At 37.0% G+C, this 24,393-nt stretch overlaps 1 protein-coding gene across 1 annotated transcript; it reads left to right on the top strand.

Moving 5' to 3' along the window:
- Window positions 1–1,822: 1,822 nt before the first annotated feature.
- On the top strand, window positions 1,823–24,279 carry rundc3b (RUN domain containing 3b). The gene is made up of 11 exons (XM_067448075.1): window positions 1,823–2,028; window positions 6,578–6,693; window positions 9,272–9,405; window positions 10,179–10,264; window positions 11,529–11,618; window positions 11,910–11,990; window positions 12,113–12,284; window positions 13,498–13,655; window positions 18,259–18,405; window positions 19,311–19,438; window positions 21,089–24,279. Exons 1-11 carry the CDS (start codon window positions 1,934–1,936, stop codon window positions 21,232–21,234), a joined length of 1,353 nt encoding a protein of 450 aa, XP_067304176.1. The 5' UTR covers window positions 1,823–1,933; the 3' UTR covers window positions 21,235–24,279.
- The last annotated feature ends 114 nt before the right edge of the window (window positions 24,280–24,393 follow it).

Genomic DNA, 24,393 nt, shown 5'->3' with positions numbered 1-24,393 from the left:
GCGTTGTGGAGATATAGCCTTTAGTGTGTTTTTGCAACCTCTATGTAAAATTTGTTTGTGCGTTTATTGAAAACGATTGGACGAATCAACTTAAATTCCATAACTTTTTGTCAGCATGCTATGAAGATGATCTGTTTCAATTTTCATGAAAATCGGAGCAACGGCCTAGGAGGAGTTAGAAAAAGTAGGTTTTTCAGAAAATTCAAAATGGCGGGAAAATTTGCATACCGGAAAATGACATCATAGGGTGAAATCGAATCGGCTTGAGCCAAGGAATCCGATGAAAAAAGAATTTTGTTTCTAGCCCTTAGGGGTCAAAAGTTATAAGCATAAATATGAGTGAAACTTTGGACAGGTGGTGGCGCTAGAGAGATTGAGTTAGAGGCACCAAATTTGCTATAGTGACAGCTCAGACTGGCCTCTATGAGTGTGCCAAATTTCACAACTTTTTACCATACGGTTCTATGGGCTGCCAGAGACTCCTATGGCGGAAAAAGAAGAAGAAGAAGAAGAAGAAGCAGAATAATAATAATAGGAACACTAACGATTTCAATAGGTGCCTCCGCACCTTCGGTGCTTGGCCCCTAATAATAGGAACACTAACGATTTCAATAGGTGCCTCCGCACCTTCGGTGCTTGGCCCCTAATAATAGGAACACTAACGATTTCAATAGGTGCCTCCGCACCTTCGGTGCTTGGCCCCTAATAATAGGAACACTAACGATTTCAATAGGTGCCTCCGCACCTTCGGTGCTTGGCCCCTAATAATAGGAACACTAACGATTTCAATAGGTGCCTCCGCACCTTCGGTGCTTGGCCCCTAATAATAGGAACACTAACGATTTCAATAGGTGCCTCCGCACCTTCGGTGCTTGGCCCCTAATTAAGTGAATTTTGCACAAGCCTCGAATGCGAGCACATATAAGTATAATTATACATTGCCTACATATAATTGTATAAATAGTGTTGAGGTTGAAACAAACACATTTTTCCTTATTATGTGCAGTAGGCTATGAATTGATTGCTGAATCAAGATCGAAATCGATAGCACAAGCTTTTATTAGCTTTTATTTTTTATTTCTTTTGTTTAGCCTACTGTTCTCAAACTGAAGTAGAATTATGGGGCCATCTAGTGAGCTGTATTAAATTACATCTATCACGAATCTGACAATATCCTTAATGATACTTTTACCATTAAATCATAATAATCCATAGTTGGCATTTCTCGTGACAGTGTTATAATTAGAAACACTATTTGACTGGTTATGTCAAAGACGCTATATAAACCCCCACAAACTCTCCGTGATAAAGGATAAAAGCCGAGTTATGACCAGTCACTGAGGCCAGGTATTGGCTCTCCTGCAGGGGGCGAATGGTGGTCCAGAAAGAAAATCCTCCACTGAAGCGACTTCAACTTTCACGACGTTTTTGTTTTTTTGGAAACATTTTTGGTGCACAATAAATGTAAACATTTAAACGTGTAACGTAAGGATTGGTTTCTACCATGCAAATGGATACTTTCATTTTATAAGAACCGTTGTAGTCATAGATATACATAGCTATGGTTGTAGTAATCTGTGATTGGTTAGTCACATCAGCGCTGAGAAAAGAAACAGGAAACACGTGATGAAACCGTCCGTTTTAGACGCAATCTGGATGGTTAATTCAACCTGGTAAACATTATTGAAGAATTTGATATTTAATTAAAGTTTAATAACCACTCAAAAACACAGTTTAAAAAAATATATTATTATTTTTTAACCCATAAACCACGCCTATCTTTGACACCCATTTCATGCTAATTGCCGCTCCACCCGCTTATTCAATTTCTATGGCTCCAGTAAGAGTCAGTCAGCTGGAGACTGAGCCAAAGCATCTGAAGAGAGAGAAGGACGTGAGGAAATAAACTGCTGTGTAACATAAAGACACGATCATGGCATCGATAAATCTCGGGTTTAACGGGGCTCGTAAAAAAGCAGCTGCGCGGACCAGAGCCGTTGAGAGGAGGAATCTGATCACCGTGTGCAGGTAAAATCTGATTATACATGCATTTATTATCTGACACACTGCAGCACACGGCGGCACAGAACATGTGTGATGATGTCATTGTTATTTTTTTAGCAAGTTTGTGTTTGCTAATTGCTGATGCTGGATCAGGGGAGAGGGGGTGATGTACGTGTACTGCGCACAGAAGCGCCGATCTGAGATCTGTCATCCGAGCATCACGTCATATAGAAAGTCTCTAGAAAAAGTACTGTGGTAAATGCTGATATACAGTGGTACGCGTGCAACATAGAATTTGCATTGTGCTACTTACAAGATAAGCTGCGTATGCAACCGATTTACAAGGATATGTTTAAAAACACAAACGTTTGGACAGGTAAAAATACATTTCTACAGTGGAGCCATGAACAAATGAAATTGTAGCTATATTACGTACGTCCAAAAAAAGAAGGGAAAAAAAGAAAAGAAAAAAAGACACCATTTGTTTTTATATAACAAAATGATTAACAACTATTCAACACTTATGATTTTGTATTAAAGTGATGGTCCCCCCACCCCCTTCGGAACATAAATGCAGATCAAATACCACTTTGAAGCGTAAAAAAAGTTCACTAAAAAGAATCGTAAAAAGAATGAAGTGGTTTAGTCCAAATGTTCTGAAGAAACGTGGTTGCATTAATATATGATGAACAGATTGAATTTGGGCTTTTTTTCACAGATAAACATTCACCAACACACACATCTGTTGTGGTAAATTCAAGCGTGTTCGCTTGGAGTGCGAGAACCAATGAGGTTCATTCTCATGTGTTACGCGAACATTTGATCTTCAAAAAGAACCAATGAGGTTTGTTCTTGCTTCTTGCACTTCAAACAGGTTCGATTGCACCTCCATTTATGTTCTCTGATCAGTGTTTATATGTGAATAAAAGACTACATTAAATCTGTTCATCATATAATGCGTTCTTCTTCAGAACATTTGGACTAAACCACTCAGTTCATATGAATTCGTTTTGCGACCTGTTTGTGAACTATTTAAAGCATCAAATTGGTAACTGCGTAGCTGTCAATGGAGGGATATTAAGCTTTCAGATTTTATCAGAAAGACTTTAATTTGTGTTTTGAAAATCAGTAAATGGTGACCGAAATTAATTTTTGGGTAAACGATCCTTTTAACAAATATTTCAACAATAAAGGGTCGATGTATGCACTACTAATAAAGTGCGAGAACTTTATTAGTGATATATTTCATAATACTAGTTTAAAAGAAAATGTCGCCTTGTCAAAAAGCATGCCTCTACCTGAATTTGAGCAAAACTCCAAAAACGTATACATTTCATTAAATGCAATTTCCAGCTAAAATGAACACGAGTGAAAGTAAAACACCAACAACTTTTATTCATTTACAGATGAATTATGATTATGGGGGCATATGATCAATTAATAAAGACTAATTTTCATGTGGTTCCTTGCGCAATACTATGTTATGACCATTTTACCATGATGCCAATCGCGTGTCAAACTGACAAACTGCTGAAATCGTGACATTGGCGATCCGAATCATGAATCAATACGCTGATTCATGACCGTTTGAATCTTTATTTGAGGTTTGAAAACAAACGCGGAAGAGAAGACAACGCTGCAATAAAGTCGTAGTTTTTGCTATTTTTGGACCAAAATGTATTTTCGATGCTTCAAGAGATTCTAATGAACTAACTGATGTCACATATGGACTACTTTGATGATGTTTTTATTCCCTTTCTGGACATGGACAGTATAGTGTGCATACACTTAGATACGCTGTCGGACTAAATATAAAATATCTTAAACTGTGTTCCGAAGATGAACGGAGGTCTTACGGGTGTGGAAAGACATTAGGGTGAGTCATTAATGACATCAATTTCATTTTTGGGTGAACTAACCCTTTAAGCTTTTAATTTCACTCAGTGGACATTTCAGCTCCAAATTGCTCAAATATACAACAACCAATAATTATGGCCAGATTCATTTTCATCTGTTCTAGATAAAACTGAACACGAGCCACTCAGTGGACATTTCACTTTGAAAGCATAATTAAGTATAATAAACGTTATGTACGTAGAAGTACCGGTAAGCCAGTTTTACGTTCTGAACACAGCCTTTCTCATTAATTTTTAAAGAGTTCCTATGTTACATATTGTGTTTCTACAACTGTTTGAAATAAGAAATGTCAGTGGAACTTGCTGTTGGACTTGACTTGAGTTTAGGATAGATAACACGTTAGAATCAGAACATGGCTGAATATGATTAATTATGTTAATGTGTCTAATAAGGCAGTGGTGCACAGGGCACATTTGAAACAGGAAAAGCATCGGTCTGAACACAAATGAATGTCATACCCATGAGGGGGCACAGCAGGAATCGGCCAATCGAAAGGCTTGGAGTGTGACGTGTCCACACAATCACAGTGAGACCTAAGCTCACGACTCAGACAAATAAAGCTGTTTTACTGCTTGTGTCTGAGAAAGAACAGAGAAACAGATAAGCAAAATCAATTTCCTCTCATGTTTATCCTGTGATATCTGATCCAGAGTTCATTCAGGACTGAAATAAATCACTGTTGGTCTTTTTGGAGTGATAATGTGAAGTCTTGAAGGCTCTTAAAAAGATCATGAAACAAAGTCCAGAGATTTTGGGACCTTCTCAAATGAAATGTCAGGCTGGTTTAATCTGCGTCAGATGTCTCAGGAAGGCTTCTCGAGAAATTCCATTTTTGGAGATGGTGTTATGAATATCAAATGTAATATTCTCAATGTGTTCTTTAATATTCTACCTTTCATCAGCTTATCGAGGTAATCTCTGTGCTATTCTGTGTCAATAAACATTTTAAGCAGGAATGATACATGGATGTCACATGACCTCATTACATTGCATATTTAATTTGAGCCAGTCTCAGAAATGTAGTGGTTTTAAACATAACTTTTGGTAGTCTGATCAAATAAGACTCAGGAAATCTAGGTTGATATTTGTTACGGTTCATTCATCAACACTTGAGCACAGTGTGAGATACAACTTTCTAAGTGTTGTGTTTTGCTGCTAAAACTTTGCATGTTGTTCCGAACGTAATACCTCTCTTTGCTCAAACACAAGTTTTATTTTATTTTCATTAATTGGTTAATTGGTCGTATTTCCATAAGTATTTTCATTAATGCAAGTGCTATTTTTGTATTATATTATAATAGTATTTATTTATATTTTGATTTAACCTTTATGATAGACTTCCCAAAAAATACACACATACACTGTCAGAAAAAAAGGTACATTGCTGTCACTGGGGCGGTACCCTAAGGTACAAAACTGAAAAGGTACTAATATGTACCTTTAAGGTACTGCCATGTACCTTTAAGGTACTAATTTGCACTCTTAAAGTATTGATATGCACCTTTTAAGGTACTAATATGTACCATTTAGGTACAAAGATGTACCTTTTCACTTTTGTACCTTAGGGTACCGCCCCAGTGACAGCAGTGTACCTTTTTTTCTGAGAGTGTAAGCTTTAAAGTGTTTGCAAATCCTTGGCATATTACACTGCTGTGCATTCATAATAGTTTTTTTTTTTTGAGTTATGTAAGATGATAGTTAATTGTCTCTGGTTCAGTCTTTTTTTCACATTTGCTCGGTGTGTTTTAGAAAGGAAATGTCAGAAGTGAAATTATCTTTGAAATGACATTTGCATGAAGGCTGCTGGGTATTTGGAAGTCATGAAGAGATGCATAAAAGCACAGGAGCTGCCGACAATGAAAAGGACAGCCATTTATGCCATAATTACATCTGATGAGACCGTAATAAACGACTGTAATGGTGCTCCACAAAACACAAGATATCTCCTGCGACTCTTAAATGCCCATTTAGGGGGTTTAAAAAGCTTTATTTTAGAGTCTTACTGGAGTGCGCTTATGTATTAGCTATGAATTAGACGTCTTTTTGTCTCACTGCTGAACTCTTGAATTTTCTTTTTTTATCTGTGTCATCGTGCCCAATAGCAGTGATGTTATTTTTAACTTTATTTGTTAACTGTAAATAAAGTTGAAGTAAAATAAAATATAGATATTAGATGGAGGACACAAACTTAAAAAAACCTAAAGGAAAACCAGTTGAAATGTCTCCATGGCAAAAAATTACTTAAACTGAAACTGAAAATATAATGCTAAATAGAAACCCCTTTTCATCTAAAAATCACACATAATCCACATTTTAATCCATATTTTACATGCTGAATAAAATATATTTATAATCAACATTTCTCTCACTTCCTATTAGCATTATGGGATTGTTGCATTAAAATATGACCAAATCTCAAAAGACTGGATACTTAAATGTTAATTATTTATATTATTAAAGTTTGTGTGAGTTTAAACTATATTGTGTAGGTTTCTGTCATGCTTATGATTGTGTGTGTGTGTGTGTGTGTGTGTGTGTGTGTGTGTGTGTGTGTGTGTGTGTGTGTGTGTGTGTGTGTGTGTGTGTGTGTGTGTGTGTGTGTGTGTGTGTGTGTGTGTGTGTGTGTGTGTGTGTGTGTGTGTGTTTGAGTATGCAGGTTCTCAGTGAAGACCCTCATTGATCGCTCGTGTTTTGAGACGATAGACGACACATCTGCTGAGTTCATCAACTTTGTCTCCATTTTAGAGCATATTCTGAGCCATAGACTGAAAGGTGAGGCAGAAAGCAGAGACACACACACTGTCCTGTTTCACACTGAAATTATAAGCGGCATTTCATCTTGATGAGATCGGCACATTTTTAGCAAACTGAACTTGGCCTGATATAAAGACCCTCACTATATATATATTCTTCATTTGTTCTCTAAGGCTTTTTCAATTCTAGTAGAGATAACTATAGTAATATAAAGTTATGGTTAAGTGTTGTTTTTTTGCTATTGCTTGTTTATTGCATACAGCAAAATAGACCTTATTCAGAGCAGCCCCATGACCGGTATGAGCGAGGCTGTGAGGGATAGACTCAACGTGTTTTCAATGGCATCCACTATAAAAAGTTGTATATAGCTCCTAGATCATTTTGTCTGGAGTTTTTTTTCTATGGACACTTCTTCATATTTTTGCAGTGTTTCGTCAGCAGAACAATCCAAAAACCCTCACAGCCTCGCTTAAATTTCTGTTAAAAATCAAAGCTGTTGCAGTATACGCTTTAAAAACAGAACAAAAAAAAAAATCTGTTTATTTTTCTCTTTTCATGAAGCCGATTTTACACAACAATTACTATGTTTATAAAGTTGTGAGATAAACATAGTAATATCCCAACACACGCATACTAAGAATAATAACTGTTAAAGTGAGTTATGCCAGAAGCTTCACACTCTATTAGTGATGCTGTGATACATGCTGCTAAAAGATCCCCCCATACACACAGCTGATGTAATGAGGTATAAATACAGCACTGAGTCTCATTTTGAGTTAGAAAAGCTCAGACGACTAACACTACATGACAAAACAGCTCTCCCTTACAAATTGCTAATTTTTAGCCTTTCAGGAATATTTGATCTGTTGATTTCATTTGCTGTTTATGTATGTTTTCAGAAACATCTTAAAGGTCCACTGAAATCAAAATTTTGTGTTTTTTAGCTTTTAGTATGACTGTTAGCCTTAAAGTTCTGAATAAACTGGCATGTTCCAAAACTATGACAAAATTTGCATTTAGGAGATATAAGCATTCAAAATTTACAGTCTCCCACTTCCGTTAAAACGAATCTCAGATTTTGGTGACATCATCGCAGACTTCACTTTCTCGTCAAATCTTCTGTACAATCAAAATGCGCTCTAGAATCTAAAGCCCGCCCCCTACACTGCTGAAGCTGCAGCTGAAATCGGTCAGTTGTTAACACACATTTACTAATTTCTACATGGTGAAAGGCACATAGCACACTATATATGTGATAGGAAACGATTCAGTGTAAATATGCTTTCATTTGAGGCAAATAAAGTCTGTTTTCACGTTAGTTTCACGCACCGCAACAGGGCACACACTCCAACGGCTCTGGTCTAAATTTAGACTACAGACACGAGAGAGCAGCGCGGATCATCAAACATATCGACCCATTTGAATTCTGCACAGAATGCTGCATTTTAACGCGATATGGAGGAGATTATGATGGTAAACCGTGTTAGAGGAAACTGGCTTTACCTAACAGAGAAAGGTCCACTCTTGAGATCTAGTCGAACTGTATATTAACGAAACGCTATTGGCTGTTTCAAAAAAGGGGAGGAGCTGCTAACAGCTGGAGCAGTTTCAGGGGAAATTACGTCTACACTGAATAATGCGGTGCGTTTCAAGGCACTTCAGTGGGCCTTTAAAGGCTAAAAATCCCTGTAGCGTTTGCCACTTGTCGGATTCACTATTTTCGATTACTATCTTTACCCTTAAAGGGTTTATATTTACCCTTAAAGGGTTTATATTTACCCTTAAAGGGTTAATTCACCCAAAAATGAAAATTCTGTCATTATTTACTTACCCTCATATCTTTCGACACCTGTAAGACCTCCGTTTATCTTCGGAACACAAATAAAGATATTTTTGTTGAAATCCAATGGCTCAGAAAGGCTTTCATTGACACCAATGTCATTTCCTCTCTCAAGACCCATAAAAGGCACTAAAGATGACGTTACAAAGCTCATCTCACTACAGTGGCTCTACAATCATTTTATATGATGAGTATAGTTTTTGTGTGCAAAAAAATCAAATAACGACTTATATAGTGATGGGCCGATTTCAAAACAAAGATTTGAACCGTTATGAATCAGCGTATCGATTCATTATTCGGATGGCGTGTCAAACCGCCTAACTGCTGAAATCATGTGACATTGGCAATCCAGTCCTTGTTAGTTTTTGTGCACAAAAAAAAAACATATTCTCGTCGCTTTATAAAATTATTGTAGAGCAAATGTTGTGAGATGGGCTTTGTAATGTCGTCTTTAGTGCCTTTTATGGGTCTTGAGAGAGGAAATGACATTGGTGTCAATAAAGCCCTGTCTGAGCCATCAGATTTCAACAAGAATATCTTAATTTGTGTTCGGAAGATGAATAAAAGTCTTACGGGTGTCAAACGACATTAGGGTAAGTAATTATTGACAGAATGTTCATTTTTGGGTGAACTAATCCTTCAATGCCACTGCAGTAAAACAGTGCAACTGGATATAAAAAACTAAAAGGTTTGCACAATTGTTTTTGTATAATCAATCTGCCTTTACACTGTATTGTGTGTGTTTTCTCTGTGTAGGTCAGGTCAGCTGGTTTGGCTATGAGAGCCCGCGGAGTTTCTGGGATTACATACGTGTGGCATGTATTAAAGTCCCACACAGCTGCATCCACAGCATAGAGAACATGGAGAACGTCCGCAGCTCTAAAGCAAAGGTCAGAACCCACGTTTCACAATGATAATTCATCATTATCATCTCTTCATCACGGCACTTGTTAGTGGGTGGGATATATTAGGCAACAAGTGAACATTTTGTCCTTAAAGTTAATGATACGAAAGAAGCAGGAAAAATGGGCAAGCATAAGGATTTGAGTGCGTTTTTACAAGAGTCAAATTGTGATGGCTAGACGACTGGGTCAGAACATCTCCAAAAATGCAGCTCTTGTGGGGTTTCCCAATCTGGAGTGGTCAGTATCTATCAAAAGTGGTCCAAGGAAGGAACAGTAGTGAACTGGTCATGGGTGACCAAGGCTCATTGATGCACGTGGGGAGTGAAGACTGGCCCACATGGTCTGATCAAACAGACAAGCTACTGGTTGCGCAGAATGCTCAAGAAGTTAATGCTGGTTCTTGATAGAAAGGTGTTAGAATACACAGTGCATCACAGTTTGTGTTTCATTTTATTTAACGAAAATTATATTTAATAGTTTTAGTTACACACTTGTAAGATCACAAAGTATACAAAAAACAAAAACCAGAGGAAACAAGATCCTCCAGAGCAGACCTGTCCTGTTTAAATCTTATGTGATCCGATCACAAGCGTCCAGCTATGAAATATAGTCTGCTCAAATGTGCTTCCATACTATCAGGGATAAATGGGGTCTGTATCGTCGCTCTGTTGAATTACTTCAGCTTTAAAGGCTTTTGTGGTTGACAGGTAAGAGCATCTCTCTCACTCTCTCTCTCTCTCTCTCTCTCTCTCTCTCAGGGTCGTGCCTGGATTAGAGTGGCGTTAATGGAGAAGCGTTTGTCTGAATATATCTCTGCAGCTCTGAGAGACTTCAAAACTACAAGGTACTGTAACTTTACACAGCACTCACGGACACGCACTGAAATCTCATATTTGATTGCAGGTTGACTGATAAAATCTTTTTATGAGTCTCTGTTATCAGCCTCTCCACAACACTGACTGTTAAACATGGCGACTTAAAATAAAAGCTGCACCATATGGCAAAAAACGTAAGACAGTGCATTGTGTCATCAGTAATTCTTCAATTTAATGAGTTTAAAATGCAGAGACATCTAAAAGTCAGCCATTAATAGGCTGACTTCCTGAAGGCTCTGCGGATCTTTCTTTGCTGAGTTTGATGTGAGTTTGTGGCCGGGAACAATGGAAAAACATTACCTGAACAGTTGAAGATCTGCAAAAACAAGTCAATATTTTGGAAATCCAAAATATCTATAAAAATGTTCACATTCACAAAATCCCATTTATAAGAAATTCTAGAAATGAATAAAGTCATAGAAATGGATAAAATATCAGAATATATGAAAATTCTATAGAAATGTATTTTAAAATGTAATTTCTTTCTGTGATGCAAAGCTGAAATTTCCGCATCATTACTCCAGTCTTCAGTGCCACATGATCCTTCAGAAATCATTCTAATATGCTAATTTCCTGCTTCAGAAACATTTAATATTATAAATGTTGAAAACAGTTGTGCTGCTTAAATCTGCTGTCCGTAACTTTTTTTGTGTTAAAGATTTATGAGTTTACAAATTATGAGTATGTACAACATGAATCCATTTTCCAAATTGTGTTTTTGTCTTACCCTGAATCATTATGGTGCACGTATAATACGTGTTTATATTGGGACTATTTCAGGCCAGACTGGTAGGAACCATTGCGGAGGAGCATGGTCCCTGCGTGACTCGCCATAGATATAAACAGAGAAAAGTAGCTCCGGCTGCAATGTTCTTCCGCCAGACGCATGAAGTTCTGTTTATCAACCGCTACAGCGCAAAAAGTTACGGACTGCAGCTTTAATATTTTTGTGGAAACTGTGAAACAGTTTTTAGGATTCTTTGGTGTATTTGAAATAACAATGTAATGTAAATGTTTATGTTGTCACCTTTCAAACTTAAAATAATTATTTTAAGTAATAACATTTAAAATAATTCATTTATTTTAAAAAGTCTTGCAGAACCCAAACTTTTGAACGGTAGTTTAGCTCTCTAAAATTACTTTAAATAGCAAAAATAACAACTACAACATCATGGAATTATAAAAGTGCTGCTAATTGTTGTGTTGAATATCTGTCTTGTGTTTGTTTGCCAGGAGGTTTTATGAGGAGGGGGCTGTAGTTCTGGGGGAGGAGGCGGGGCTTCTGGCAGATACACTGATTGGACTGAATGCGATTGACTTCAGGTACATTCATGTTCTTTCATTTCCTTTCTGTGGGTGGCAGTGACATTCAGCTGTGCCGCAGCAGGACAGGATGTTGATCATTCATTAAATGGGTGGCGCTCCATAAACACCTGCTGGCACAAGCCATACACGCTCCTTTACACACACACACACGCGCACACACAAATATAGATGCCAAAAGTAACCTCTTTATTGTTTTGTAGGATCATCACATCCTGTAATACTCTCCCACCGTCCTCATCTAATAAAGTGCATTTGTTGCCTTATGCTGAAATTCTCATCTTCAAACAGTTTCTGTCTGAAAGGGGAGGGCCTTGACGAGAGCTGTCCCGTTGTCATTGACTACACACCGTACCTTAAATTCACACAAACGTAAGAGTGCTACACAACAACACGCATATGAACATGCTGGCATTGTCCACATGCTTTAAGCAGTCTTAATGCTCGTGATTGAATATTATATTTTCAATATACATTGTGTCTGTTTGCTGTAGTTCTGACAGCATCAGCAGCGATGAGGAGGAAATGAGAACGCTGGGCAGCAGCGGCAGTGAAGCAGGCACTCCTGAATCCCACATGGCCGCCAGTCTGATGGCCGATCAGAGCACCTGGTACAGCAAGAGCAAAAGACTAGAGCAGAAATACAGAGTCGTGCTAGAACAGAAGGTGAGGATGGTTACTAATCATAATGCTTCTGCTCTGCAGTCTACTCTGCGCAGTATGCACTTAATCTACTACATATACCAAAATTCAACTGTGAGCTTCCCTTTTCATTTGTCTTATTTATTTCTGGCTGTGCGTGAAAATTTGCATGCTGCATTAAAGAAATGCACCATTTTGTGGGATATATGCTACCATTTAAAGGTTTAGGCTTGGCAAGATAAAAAAAAAGTCTCTTATGCACACCTCAAAAATCATAAACATTATTAGAAATATTATTTCAATTTAAAATAACAGTTTTTATTGTAATATATTTTAAAATGTATTTTATTCCTGTGAATTTTCACCATCATTACTCCAGTCTTCAGTGTAACATGATCCTTCAGAAATCATTCTAATATGCTGATTTTCTGCTCAAGAAACATTTTATCATAAATGGGTTGGTTAATATTTTTGGTGGAAACAGTGCTGTATTTTTTGCTGTATGCATAGAAAATTCAAAGGAACTTAATATTTATAAAAATATATATACAGATCCAGATTCTGTACTGCCTTTTGAAGGATTTCATCCTGATTTCATCCTGATAAAAAGTTATGCTAACTGCTGTTAAACAAAAAGAATCATCATTTTAAGTTGTTTTAGATTATTGAACAAAATAAACAAAATGCAAAAATGTATTCCTTTTTTTATTCTTTATCACCCAGCCCTAATCGCATTCATACTAAGCATATGTGTGTGTTGTTAAAACCTCATTATTTAATCATTTAAATCAGCTTTTTCTGTTATTAAATTGGCATAAAAAGTTGTTACATTTAATTCTCTCAAGTATTCTTTTTTTGACTAATATTCGGATTGGAAGGCAACATATATTTTATCATAGTATGTCAAGTATGTCATATAGAATATGCAGAAGGTAGGAAGCTCTTCTTTCATATCATGTGTGCTGAACTTTGAATGTTAAACTGAGTGTTGTTTCTAGATTAGTGGTTTTCAGTGCTCCTGATTTTTAAGTGTCTAGTCTAACACCCTCAAATCAGGTCATGAGGTCTGTACTGATGAGGTGATGAGATCAGTCAGATGTGTTAGATAAGACAGACATCCTGGAGGGGCCCAGGAGCAAGACCATAAAACACCTTTTGTGTAAAGCACTTAGTTTGAATTAAAATTGTGTATGAAATGTGCTATATAAATAAACTTGCTTTACATATAATTGTTTAGGGTTATCTGGAGGAGCTGGTGCGTCTGAGGGAAGCTCAACTCACAGAGTCTGTCTCTCAGAATAAATCTCTTCTGCAGCAGCTCACAGAAACAGAACTCAGCCACAAACTGGAGAAAGAGCAGCTGGAGATCATCATACTGGAGCTGCAGGATCAGCTGTAAGTTTGAACTGGTGTTATTTTAGTATTTTATATATAGTATTTTACTATTTCATACTGTATGCATGTACACCGATTAGGCATAACATTGCTGAAACTGAAGTGAATAACACTGATTATCTCTTCATCACCACACCTGTTAGTGGGTGGGATATATTAGGCAGTAAGTGAACATTTTGTCCTCAAAGTTTTTGTGCAAGTGCAAGGAGAGAGTTTGACGAGGGGCAAATTGTGATGGCTAGGCGACTGGGTCAGAGCATCTTCAAAACTGCAGCTCTTGTGGGGTGTTTCCGATCTGAAGTGGTCAGTATCTATCAAAAGTGGTCCAAGGGAGGAACAGTAGTGAACTGGCAAAGGCTGGTTTTGCTGGTTTTGATAGAAAGGTGTCAGAATATATAATATATTTATATATGACCACCTCTCTAATATTGTTTGGCCCCCCCTTTTGCTGCCAAAAAAGCCCTGGCCCATAGTGGCATGGACTCCACTAGAACCCTAAATGTGTGCTGTGGTATCTGGCACCAAGATGTTAGCAGCAGATCCTTTAAATCTTGTATGTTGCGAGGTGGGGCTTCTATGGATTGGACCTGTTTGTTCAGCACATACCACAGATGTTCGATTGGATTGTGATCTGGGGAATTTGGAGGATAACTCGACACCTCAAACTTGTTGTGCTCCTCAAACCATTCCTGAACCATTTTTGCTTTATGGCAGGGTGCATTACCCTGCTGAAAGAGGCCACAGCCACCAGGGAATACTGTTTCCATGAAAGGGTTACATGGTCTGCAACAATGCTTAGGCAGGTGGTACGTGTCAAAGTAACATCCACATGGATGGCAGGACCCAAAGTTTCCCAGCAGAACATTGCCCAAAGCATTACACTGCGTCTGTCAGCTTGTCTTCTTTCCATAGTGCATCCTGGTGCCATGTGTTCCCCAGGTAAGCGACGCACACGCATCGGGCCATCCACATGATGTAAGTGGCTCTAAATCCTAGTTCACACTGCCCGATTTTTGCCCCGATTTTGAGTCGCCGACAGATTTTGCGAAATCGCTGACAAATGTCCGAGATCATTGGCAAATCGGTGCACGTACGCGCCAGTGACAATCACGCAGTGTGAATGATCAAAGACGCGATTAGAGAGAATCAACGACGAGTCGCTAATGCCTGTGAGATATTTGGCATGCTAAATATCTGGACCTGTTGACGATTGAAACTCCTGCTGTGTGAACTGCATTCTGACTGAAAATTACATCGCCGATGATCCGACAGCCAATGAAAGCGTGAGATACAGGGCAGCGGGAGGTTCAGGGAGGAGTTATAGAGCAGAATATCAGTATTTTAATAGATTATATTTACAATTCTATCAAACCGAAACAAAGGCCAAACATTTGCACATCCTGCCGCAGCAGCAGCACATTACAAAGTGATTTATTTACCTCAAACTCTCTTTTCAGAACACAATCCTGGCTCCCTCTGTCTCTCCAACAATTTCCTCCGCCATAATCTTTTTTCTTTTTCTCCACAAATCAGCGCACATACAATTTGAACGACGAGTTTGAAAATCGTGCAGTCTGAACTAGGCTTTTATATCAGGGCACTGGCGCTGTTGTGCTGCCGTCGTATCATCCATGTGGATGCTGCACAATGGTGGTGGTTGAGGACCCCTGTAATGAGAGTAAAGCGCTTTGGGTGTACAGTAGTACATATAAAAGCTCTATATATATGCCCCTACATTCATTCATGTAAAAAAAATGTGATTCATCAGACCAGGCCACCTACTTCCATTGCTCTGTGGTCCAATTCTAATGGTCACGTGTCCACTGTTGGTGCTTTTGGTGGTGGACAGGGGTCAGCATGGGCACCCTGACTGGTTTGTGGCTGTTCAGCCCCATATGCAACAAACTGCGACGTACTGTGTGTTCTGACACTTTTCTATCAGAACCAGCATTAACTTCTTGAGCAATTTGAGCTACTGTAGCTCGGCCAGTGGTGTTAGGACTGGCCCATAATGTTAGGACTGATTGCTATATATACATCTCTGAAAAAAATTAAGAGACCTATATCTATGAAATATATATATATATATATATATATATATATATATATATATATATATATATATATATATATATATATATAATATATATATCTTTATTTTATCTGTATATTTCCAGATTTAATTTCAATGCTGTATGCAAAAGTGGTGCAGCTGTAAATAGTAAATTTACCTTTGTGTGATTCATGTTCATGGAAATATATTGTTGCAGGAGGGGAAAGTTGGGCTCCCTCTCATTTATCATGATGATATTATGCTGTTCATTTATTTTAGTGGTACAAGATGCTGTAGCAGAAGAACTTCATCTTTAGCATTGTCCATGGTTACAGAGAATCAGCACAGATGATCTCCGACTGTTTCCTGCCTCCTGAGTCCTCCGATTGGTTTCTCCTTTCATTCTGTCAGACAGCTGGAGTTCACGGTTCAACTGAGCCCTGGAGAGCCGTCTGCTTGAGGACACATCAGAAGCTAGACCAGCGCGGGGTTGCTATGGAGACAGACGCAAATAAGTTAATAGATTATTGCAGCATGTAAGCAGGGAGAGGATTTGATCGATGTACAGGGGGAATGAATGAAAGACTATAAGAGAAGAGAAAGAATGTATTTGTTTGCATATACTTTTTTCTTAGTACTCATTCTCATGGAAATAAACACATGGATAAGCTTATACTGTGCTGTGACAACTGGCAATAGCTACTTGGATCTGGTGATAAACGCAAATAAATTTTTAAGTATTTTAAATGTTGTTTATCGAAGTCTGTCTCAGTCCATGTGAAGCTGTTAATGTTTCACTGCATCAGCTGTACCGGACCATCTGGCCGAATCAATGCAGAGAGCCGCAAGTGTTTGCTGACCACCATCAGTGATTTTTCAGCTGAGTGGTCAGTTTGGAAATCCAGTTGTTGAGGTTAAATACACTTTTTATGGATGAGAATATTTGACATTGAATACCATGTTCCAGATGATGAGTTTTGAACAGTGTGCAATGTTTACATGCACATCAGTAAGCTGATAGAGATGAGATGAGAACACATTTTACAGTTTTCTGGGTCTTAAAAAGTCTGCATTTGTGATATGTTCTTATTTCATGCAAAATGCTAGCTCGCTCTGTCTGGATGCATTTAATTCTGGCCTAAGTTTGCATTTTTTTATCGCCTATCACACATGTTCAATAAGCCGACAGAAAGCAGGTTAATGCTTTTACATGCCACGCAAAATCGGGGTATGTGGCATAAAACGACCTTTTCTGACTGGTTTATGCTTAAGCATTTATGACCGTACTCCGATAAAAGAAAGCGGGTTACCGAGTTTACATGGCTATGTTCATTGTCAGCGTATTAGGCATAAACGGCTTAAGAACGTGCATGTAAACGCATTCAATGACTTCTTGATGAAGATGGATTACAGCCACTTTATTAGTTACACCTTGCTAGTAGCAGGTTGGACTCCTTTTTACCTTCAGAACTGTCTTCATTCTTTGTGGCAAAGATTCTGTCTATATTGACATGATAGCATCACGCAGTTTTCAATCTTCCGTTTCACCACATGCTAAAGTTGCTCAATTAGATTGAGATCTGGTGCCTGTGGAGGCCATTTGAGTAGTAGTGAACTCATTGTCATGTTTAGGAAACCACTTTGAGATGATCTGAGATTTGTGACATGGTGCTTTATCCTGTTAGGAGGAGACATTGGAAGATTGGTCCACTGTGGTCATAAAGGGCTGGACATGATTAGCAACAATAATCATGTAGGCTTTGGCATTGAAACCATGCTCAATTGGTAAGAGGGCCAAAATGTGCCAAGATATAGCCCTCACACCATTACACCACCAGCAGCAGCCTGGTTGTTGATACAAGGCAGGATGGCTCCATTCATTTATGTTGTAAATTCTAACCCTACCATCTGAATGTTGTATAAGAAATCAAGAATTATCAGATCAGGCAACTCTTTTTCAATCTTCTAATTGTCCAATTTTATTGAGCCTGTGTGAATTGTAGCCTCAGTTTCCTGTTCTTAGCTGACAGGAGTGTCCCCCTTTGTTGCTGGAGCTCATGTGCTTCAAGGTTTGATGTTTTGTGTGTTCAGAGATGCCCTCCTGCAGACCTTGGTTGTAACGAGTGCTTATTTGAGTTACTGTTGCCTTTCTATCAGCTCAAACCAGACTGGCCATTCTTGTCTGACCTCTGGCATCAACAAGACATTTTTGCTCACAGAACTGACGCTCACTGGATATTTTTTCCTTTTCTGACCATTCTCTAATATAAACCCTAGAGATGGTTGTGCGTGAAAATCCCAGCAGATCAGCAGTTTCTGAAATACTCAGACCAACCCGTCTGGCAGCAACAACCCTGCCATGTCCGAAGTCATTTAAATCCCCTTTCTTCCCGATTCTGATGCTCAGTTTGAACTTCAGCAGACTCTCTTGAACATGTCTGCATGCCTAAAAACATTGAATTGCTGCCATGTGATTGGCTGATGAGATATTTGCATCAACTAGCAGTTGATAAGGTGTACCTCTTTAAATGTTAATATTTGTTTCTCCAGGACGGTGCTGAAGAACCATGACCTTCGCTCCAGACAGGAGCTTACCTCGCACTTGACAAACCAGTGGCCCTCACCTGGCACCTTGGATACCAATGCTGTTGCATTGGATACGCTCCTGTACAGGAAACGCACAGGACCATGGGAGGAGTATGTGCTTCCTGTTTTTGTACTTCATAAATGTATCCTCTCAGATTACGCACATCCTTATGAGCTACATGGAGCTTCACACCACAACTCCTCTAATATTGAATTCCAGTCAAGTTCCTCATGGTCAGCGAATGATTCGTGAGGCAACAGCTCTCAGGCTCTAGTTTTAGCTCACGTCTGCAGCTCTCAAATCACATTACAGTATTGGCATACTTCCTAAAGCCATCACTCATGTATTGATAACCAACAGATGTTATTAAATGGGTTGATCTTGGTGTTACACAAACTTCAATGGTATTTCTCACGAAAATTAAGAACATATCCTCCCAAAAAATGCCATTACTGTCATGTGTATAGACCTTTTCCCATTATTTTCAGTGGTAATTCTTGTTGAATGTTCATCACTAGAATTGTATTATTTTTAACGCATTACTTTTTAATTTATTTAAATAAATCTACATGAATAATACTAATATACACCTATAAAATCTACAAAACAATTTATATTAATTTATAACTGTTTTATAAAATTGTTTATATTTTATATTTGAAACATATTTTAGTATTACATTATAAACACATTTTAAAATGTATGTTTATATTTTATAAGAAACATAATTTTTAAGAATCTATTTTTAATATAACATTCAAAGAAAAGGTATGCAGTCACATTGTAAAAATGTTAAAATATGCATAATATGCATATATTTTTAATTTAAATTTGATATTTTTATAATACATATTAACATAATTTGAATATATTTAACATAATATCATGTTGTAAGAAATCGTAAAGATTTTTTTTTATATATAATTTTTTTACCAAAATATAATTTTTTATCATTTATAATAACCATCCTCCCAGGGTCCTGCGCGTTATAATGACAACCCATGTGTGTCTACAGGAAAAGCTTCCAGAGTTTGGAGCAGCTTTCTGCGGATATGAGTCTCTCTCAGATGTCTCTCGATCCAGCACAACTGAACACTCACAGTCTAGACGGCAAAGCAGGACTTACACACTGGCACAGAGAAGGTTTGTGATGTGTGTTATGAGTCAGCTTATGGTGACATCATTCTCTAATAACAAGCTTTATTATAGTTGATGTCAATTTCTCAATGGAAGGGTCCTTATACCAACTGTGGGAAGATAACAGCACCCTTTTCTCAAAATAAGTCAAAATCTCATGAAAAAATGGGAAATTGAAATTATATTCTGATATAAAAACCTGAAAATAAAAACCTATTTGAGGACAATTAAGATTTTTTTTGCATCATGATGTTACTATTTTCAGAACAATTTAAAACATTTAACCACATTTTCTTTACTGTAATGATAAATGTAGCCAGTTTGAGTTTCCTTTTTAATATTCTCAATGGTGATTCTCAAATGCTCATTATTTTAAAAAATTGTTTATACATTAAAATTAGTATTTTTATCTACTTAACTGTCAATCCGATTTTTGGGGGGGAATTGGTTATTGATTTTAAAATAACAATTATAATTATAATTTCCATTTTCTATTTTGTTATAAATCTTGAATACTTCGGAATACAGACTTAAGTTTGGTAGACACTTGGCAGATTATTGTAGAATAATTGTAGAAAAGTTTGTTTGGGCCCAGTACCAAATGTTTCCAATAGATGACATCCAGACTTCCAGACTTTATTGGGGACCATAGGGCTCTTCCATTTGGGTTCAGATTACTAAATATAATATAATATAATTTAATATAATTAATATAATATAATATAATATAATATAATATAGCAAAAAATCTATTCTTTCAGACATTTAAAAAAATATATATAATGGATGTTGTTTTTTGAACTCTTGCCATGAAAACAAATTTCTACCTACAGGTTTCTACCAATATTTCATAATTTTTCACATTCGTCACCATTTCAAAATAAAGGTCTGAACAAACCTTACAAGTCTAAAAATATACTTGTTGCAAATTTAATAAATTACTGTTCCTGTGTCATTGAATACCAGACACCAAATATTAAAAAAAGAGACTGTAAGCTTTCAAATGATTTGTCAATATTACTTTTAGGTTTAGACTAAGATATTATTATTTTACATGTATAATGGAAAATGTCTCACCGTTGGAACGGTGACAATTAGGCAGACAGTAAAAATAATAACGTATAAGCACTAAAATAATGTATAAATAAATACATAAACCTTTTTTTTAAATTACAATAATGATATTTTTGCATTACAGTGTATATATATATATTTATTTATTTATTACAATTCCAGTTTCTTGTTCTAATTTAAAAAAATGTTTCTACTTTATATATATATATATATATATATATATATATATATATATATATATATATATATATATATATATATATATATATATATATATATATATATATAATTTATTTTTTATTTATTTATTTTTTATTTCACATACCCAGAATGATTTTTAATAGTTTTCAATTAGTTAACAATAACAACTCACATGCCTCTGTTGCTTTACTGCACATTTTACAGTAGCAATTATAGTAGGGTCCATGTAAAAAATATTCCCTACAAATGTTCCTCTCTCTTGCTCAGATGTTGTGTCTACTGATCTGCCTTTCGCATCTTTAATAACATTAGCCTTGTTAAATGATATCAGTATGTCTCCACACTCTACTACTTTGTGTATATGTGGTTGTGTTTTCACAGGGAAAGAGGATACTCCATCTCTGAGGGGTTTGTGTGGTTCGTTAACCTCGGTGGCCAGTTACAAATCTCTGGCCAGTCTAAAGTCTAGTGAGTATCTAGCCAGTCCAACAACAGACATGACCAGCCCAGGACTGACCCCGTCCTGAACACAGAGACAAGTATGGACATATATTAATGCACACAGGCTTACACAAACACACCGTCCTGTTTGAGATGGTGTGGGCTTCAAATTGAGGAGAAGAAATGAAAACCTACCCATCAGTACCATCCGCAGAGATTCTAAGAGACATTGGGCAAGATGACACCCCAGTGCTGTCCTGACTGGCTTTAGTTTCATTTGAAGTGCAGTTTAATTTTCATATGTGAACATTTGGTTGTTGAAGTCCATAGCTAGTGTAAGCAATAGCATTAGTGAATGCTGAGTGTAGTGAATCACGATGAACGACAATCTTGACTCAGGACATCAGTGAATTTCAGCTATTTGTAGATTAATTACCTACCCAGTTCATATGACTGCTGTTTTTGCAAAGGCCATAGATGAAGATTTTCCTGCTGTTTTATTTTGTGCTCCTGTTCTTAAAATCTGTCATTGACCCCTGAAAAAGATACACATCATAGCACACCACAGCTTAATCGCGCAGATATATAGCAAACTGGTTGTCTGTGCCAACGGCCAGTTTATGATGATGTTTCACTATTTATTTTTTATTTTTTTATTGCATTGTCAACTAAACCAATCAGCTTAAACTTTAAACAGCTTTCAAAATGTTAACATAAATGTATAGCTGTAATATTCAATAAGAAAAGCATTTAGAATGTGACCATTTTATCCATTAGATATTGCTGGTATTGTGAGAAGTGGGTGTTCTGTATTAGAATGGGGAAAATTGGATGATCGAGCCCTAATATCATCAAATTGTCCGATGATGACAGAAGTGTGAACGGCAAATATTGCTTTGTTCACATTCCATCTTTTGTCTTTTTGGGGCTTAAGAGGAATATGATGTTAATCATGATTCACTCTGTCCTCTTACATGGAGAGGTCTTACATATTCATCATGAGTTCTGTGATTTACATATTCATGCAACACTCAAACATCAGTTTTGCATTTTTTCCCGCCGTCACTCATAGATAGTGGCTAATGTGCACTGGTGTAAAGCATTGCCATGCATTTTTATTATAAATAAGAATAATGCTGATGATAAATAATATGATGTACATTAGACTGGAACAAAAATGTATCCAGAACTTAAAGCAAAGATCTTGTAGCTTTATTTGTAATTGTCAGAACTAGGGTTGTACATTTTAAGGGGGTAAAGGAAGACAAAAAAAATTCATCCATTTCATAAGTTCCTCTAATTTGTTTGTAAATGCGGTCATTTTCCTACCTCCATTAATTTGAGCTTAAAGTACCACTTTGTTTTTGCAAACTTCGACTGTATAATGAAGCTGTGGACTATAGGCCAGTAATCTTCAGTAAAATAGACATAAATAATATATTGACTTCTAAAGTCACACAAAAATGTAATGTTTTCAATTATTTTCATAACGAGGCTTTGATTACTTCGATTTTAATGTGGTTTGATTACTAAATCAGTGATGACCGCTCCAGTCTGAACCCTTTTTAAAATGATTTAATTTTAGAACTAATTGTTGTGTATGAAGTTGAAATTAAACTGACCACTCCAAATACTGCTACTGGTAATTTCAAAATGAATTTACATTTAATGTTACTAGTGTGATTTGATCATAAAAACTGTTTATAAATCAGGATAAGAGGCATGCCAAGCCATGAGTTGTGTATGAAAAGAATTGAACATATAGAGAAATGTGTATGCCTCATCATCAGCCCCAGTTGGCTCGTATGTTGCCTTGCTGAACATTCATGTTCATTGTGTTCAAAAATGTCTCGTCTGCCTGTGTGTGACTTCATTTCTGTAGCGTTTTACATGTGAAATGCATGTTTTACACTGTTCAGAGCTAGTCTTTTCAGAAGCCCATACATCTTAGGGTACATTTAAATGATAAGGATGTACTAAAAACGGAAACGGTGTTTTTCGCGTACAGATGACAATATTGTTAAAATAAATCCCCATTCACACAGATCTGCTAAAACGATTAAAAATGCTGTATTATTCATGCCAGGCCAGTAGTTGGCGATGTCACTTTGAAAAGAAACAATGGGCCCTTCACGCATGTTTTTCTTGTGCTAGTTTCAGCCCAATGCAGTTTTTATTTTCCACATTGTTTAAATAGCAAATGCATTTGCTCCCATCATTTCACCCATGAAAAGGTCTAGTCTGAAAACGAGGTGTGCACATTGTTAACCCATTGCTATTTTGAGGCATCTCAAACGACTGTGCCATTGACCAACAAAAACCTGGTCTAAAGTCAATAGCACATTATTTTTTGTGCTATTTAAAGGTTGCGTTAGTAATATGCACCTATAGGAGGGTGCACAATGTGTGTACACTCTGCTTATTACACACATAGGGACGCGCCGCAGCGCTCAAACATTTTAAAATTGTATAAATAAAAGGATTTCTCTTTGTAGAAGCCTTCAGCCTTTCCGCTCGCAAATTTTACCATGTAAATAGCGTATCCGTTCAAGCGCAACTGGCTCTTAAAGGGAAGGGTAAATGAAACGGATTGGTTTATTGCATGTTATGCCCAAACACACCCATGAATCAATAAAAGACTAGGTACAACCCTTTTGGACCGACTTTAAACTAGCGAAAGTGGATTCAGTGCACCTGCCCCATGCACTTCATACCATGTGCTCCAATCGTTAAAATGGAGTCCGTTATGTGCACATCACCGTTTTTACAGATTCGCATTTTTGTAGAGTACACAGAGACGATAACAGTATCATTTTTTGTCTCAACGCAAACTACAAAAACACAAATTGATCTCACCAACTACTAAAACAGCGTTTTTTGTCGTTTTCGCTGATCTGCGTGAACGGGAATCGCTTTGACAACGTTGTCTGTTTGTGAAAAACGCAAAGGAAAAACGTTTCAGTTTTAAGTACGTTGTTGTTCTGTAAACGTACCCTTAATGTGCGTCTTAATTATTATTATTTTAAATGTGAAAAATTATCGAAGGAAATGCATTTCAGTACTTAATTGTTACTTTTTGTTTTCGTTAAGAGTTTTAGCCTTACATATTACAAAAGTTAACACTTGTTTGAGACACTTGTTAACACTTGTTTGAGACGCAGAATTGTCGCCTTTACAGACAGTTTTGGATGTATTTTCCCCCTCTCAATAGTTTTAAATCTGTTTTTGAGATTAAGCTTGTTTTT

This window comes from Pseudorasbora parva, chromosome 7, assembly GCF_024679245.1.
Source record: "Pseudorasbora parva isolate DD20220531a chromosome 7, ASM2467924v1, whole genome shotgun sequence".
Taxonomy (NCBI): domain Eukaryota; kingdom Metazoa; phylum Chordata; class Actinopteri; order Cypriniformes; family Gobionidae; genus Pseudorasbora; species Pseudorasbora parva.
Note: the sequence above shows the minus strand (reverse complement) of the source record. Positions and strands in the feature narration are given on the sequence as shown.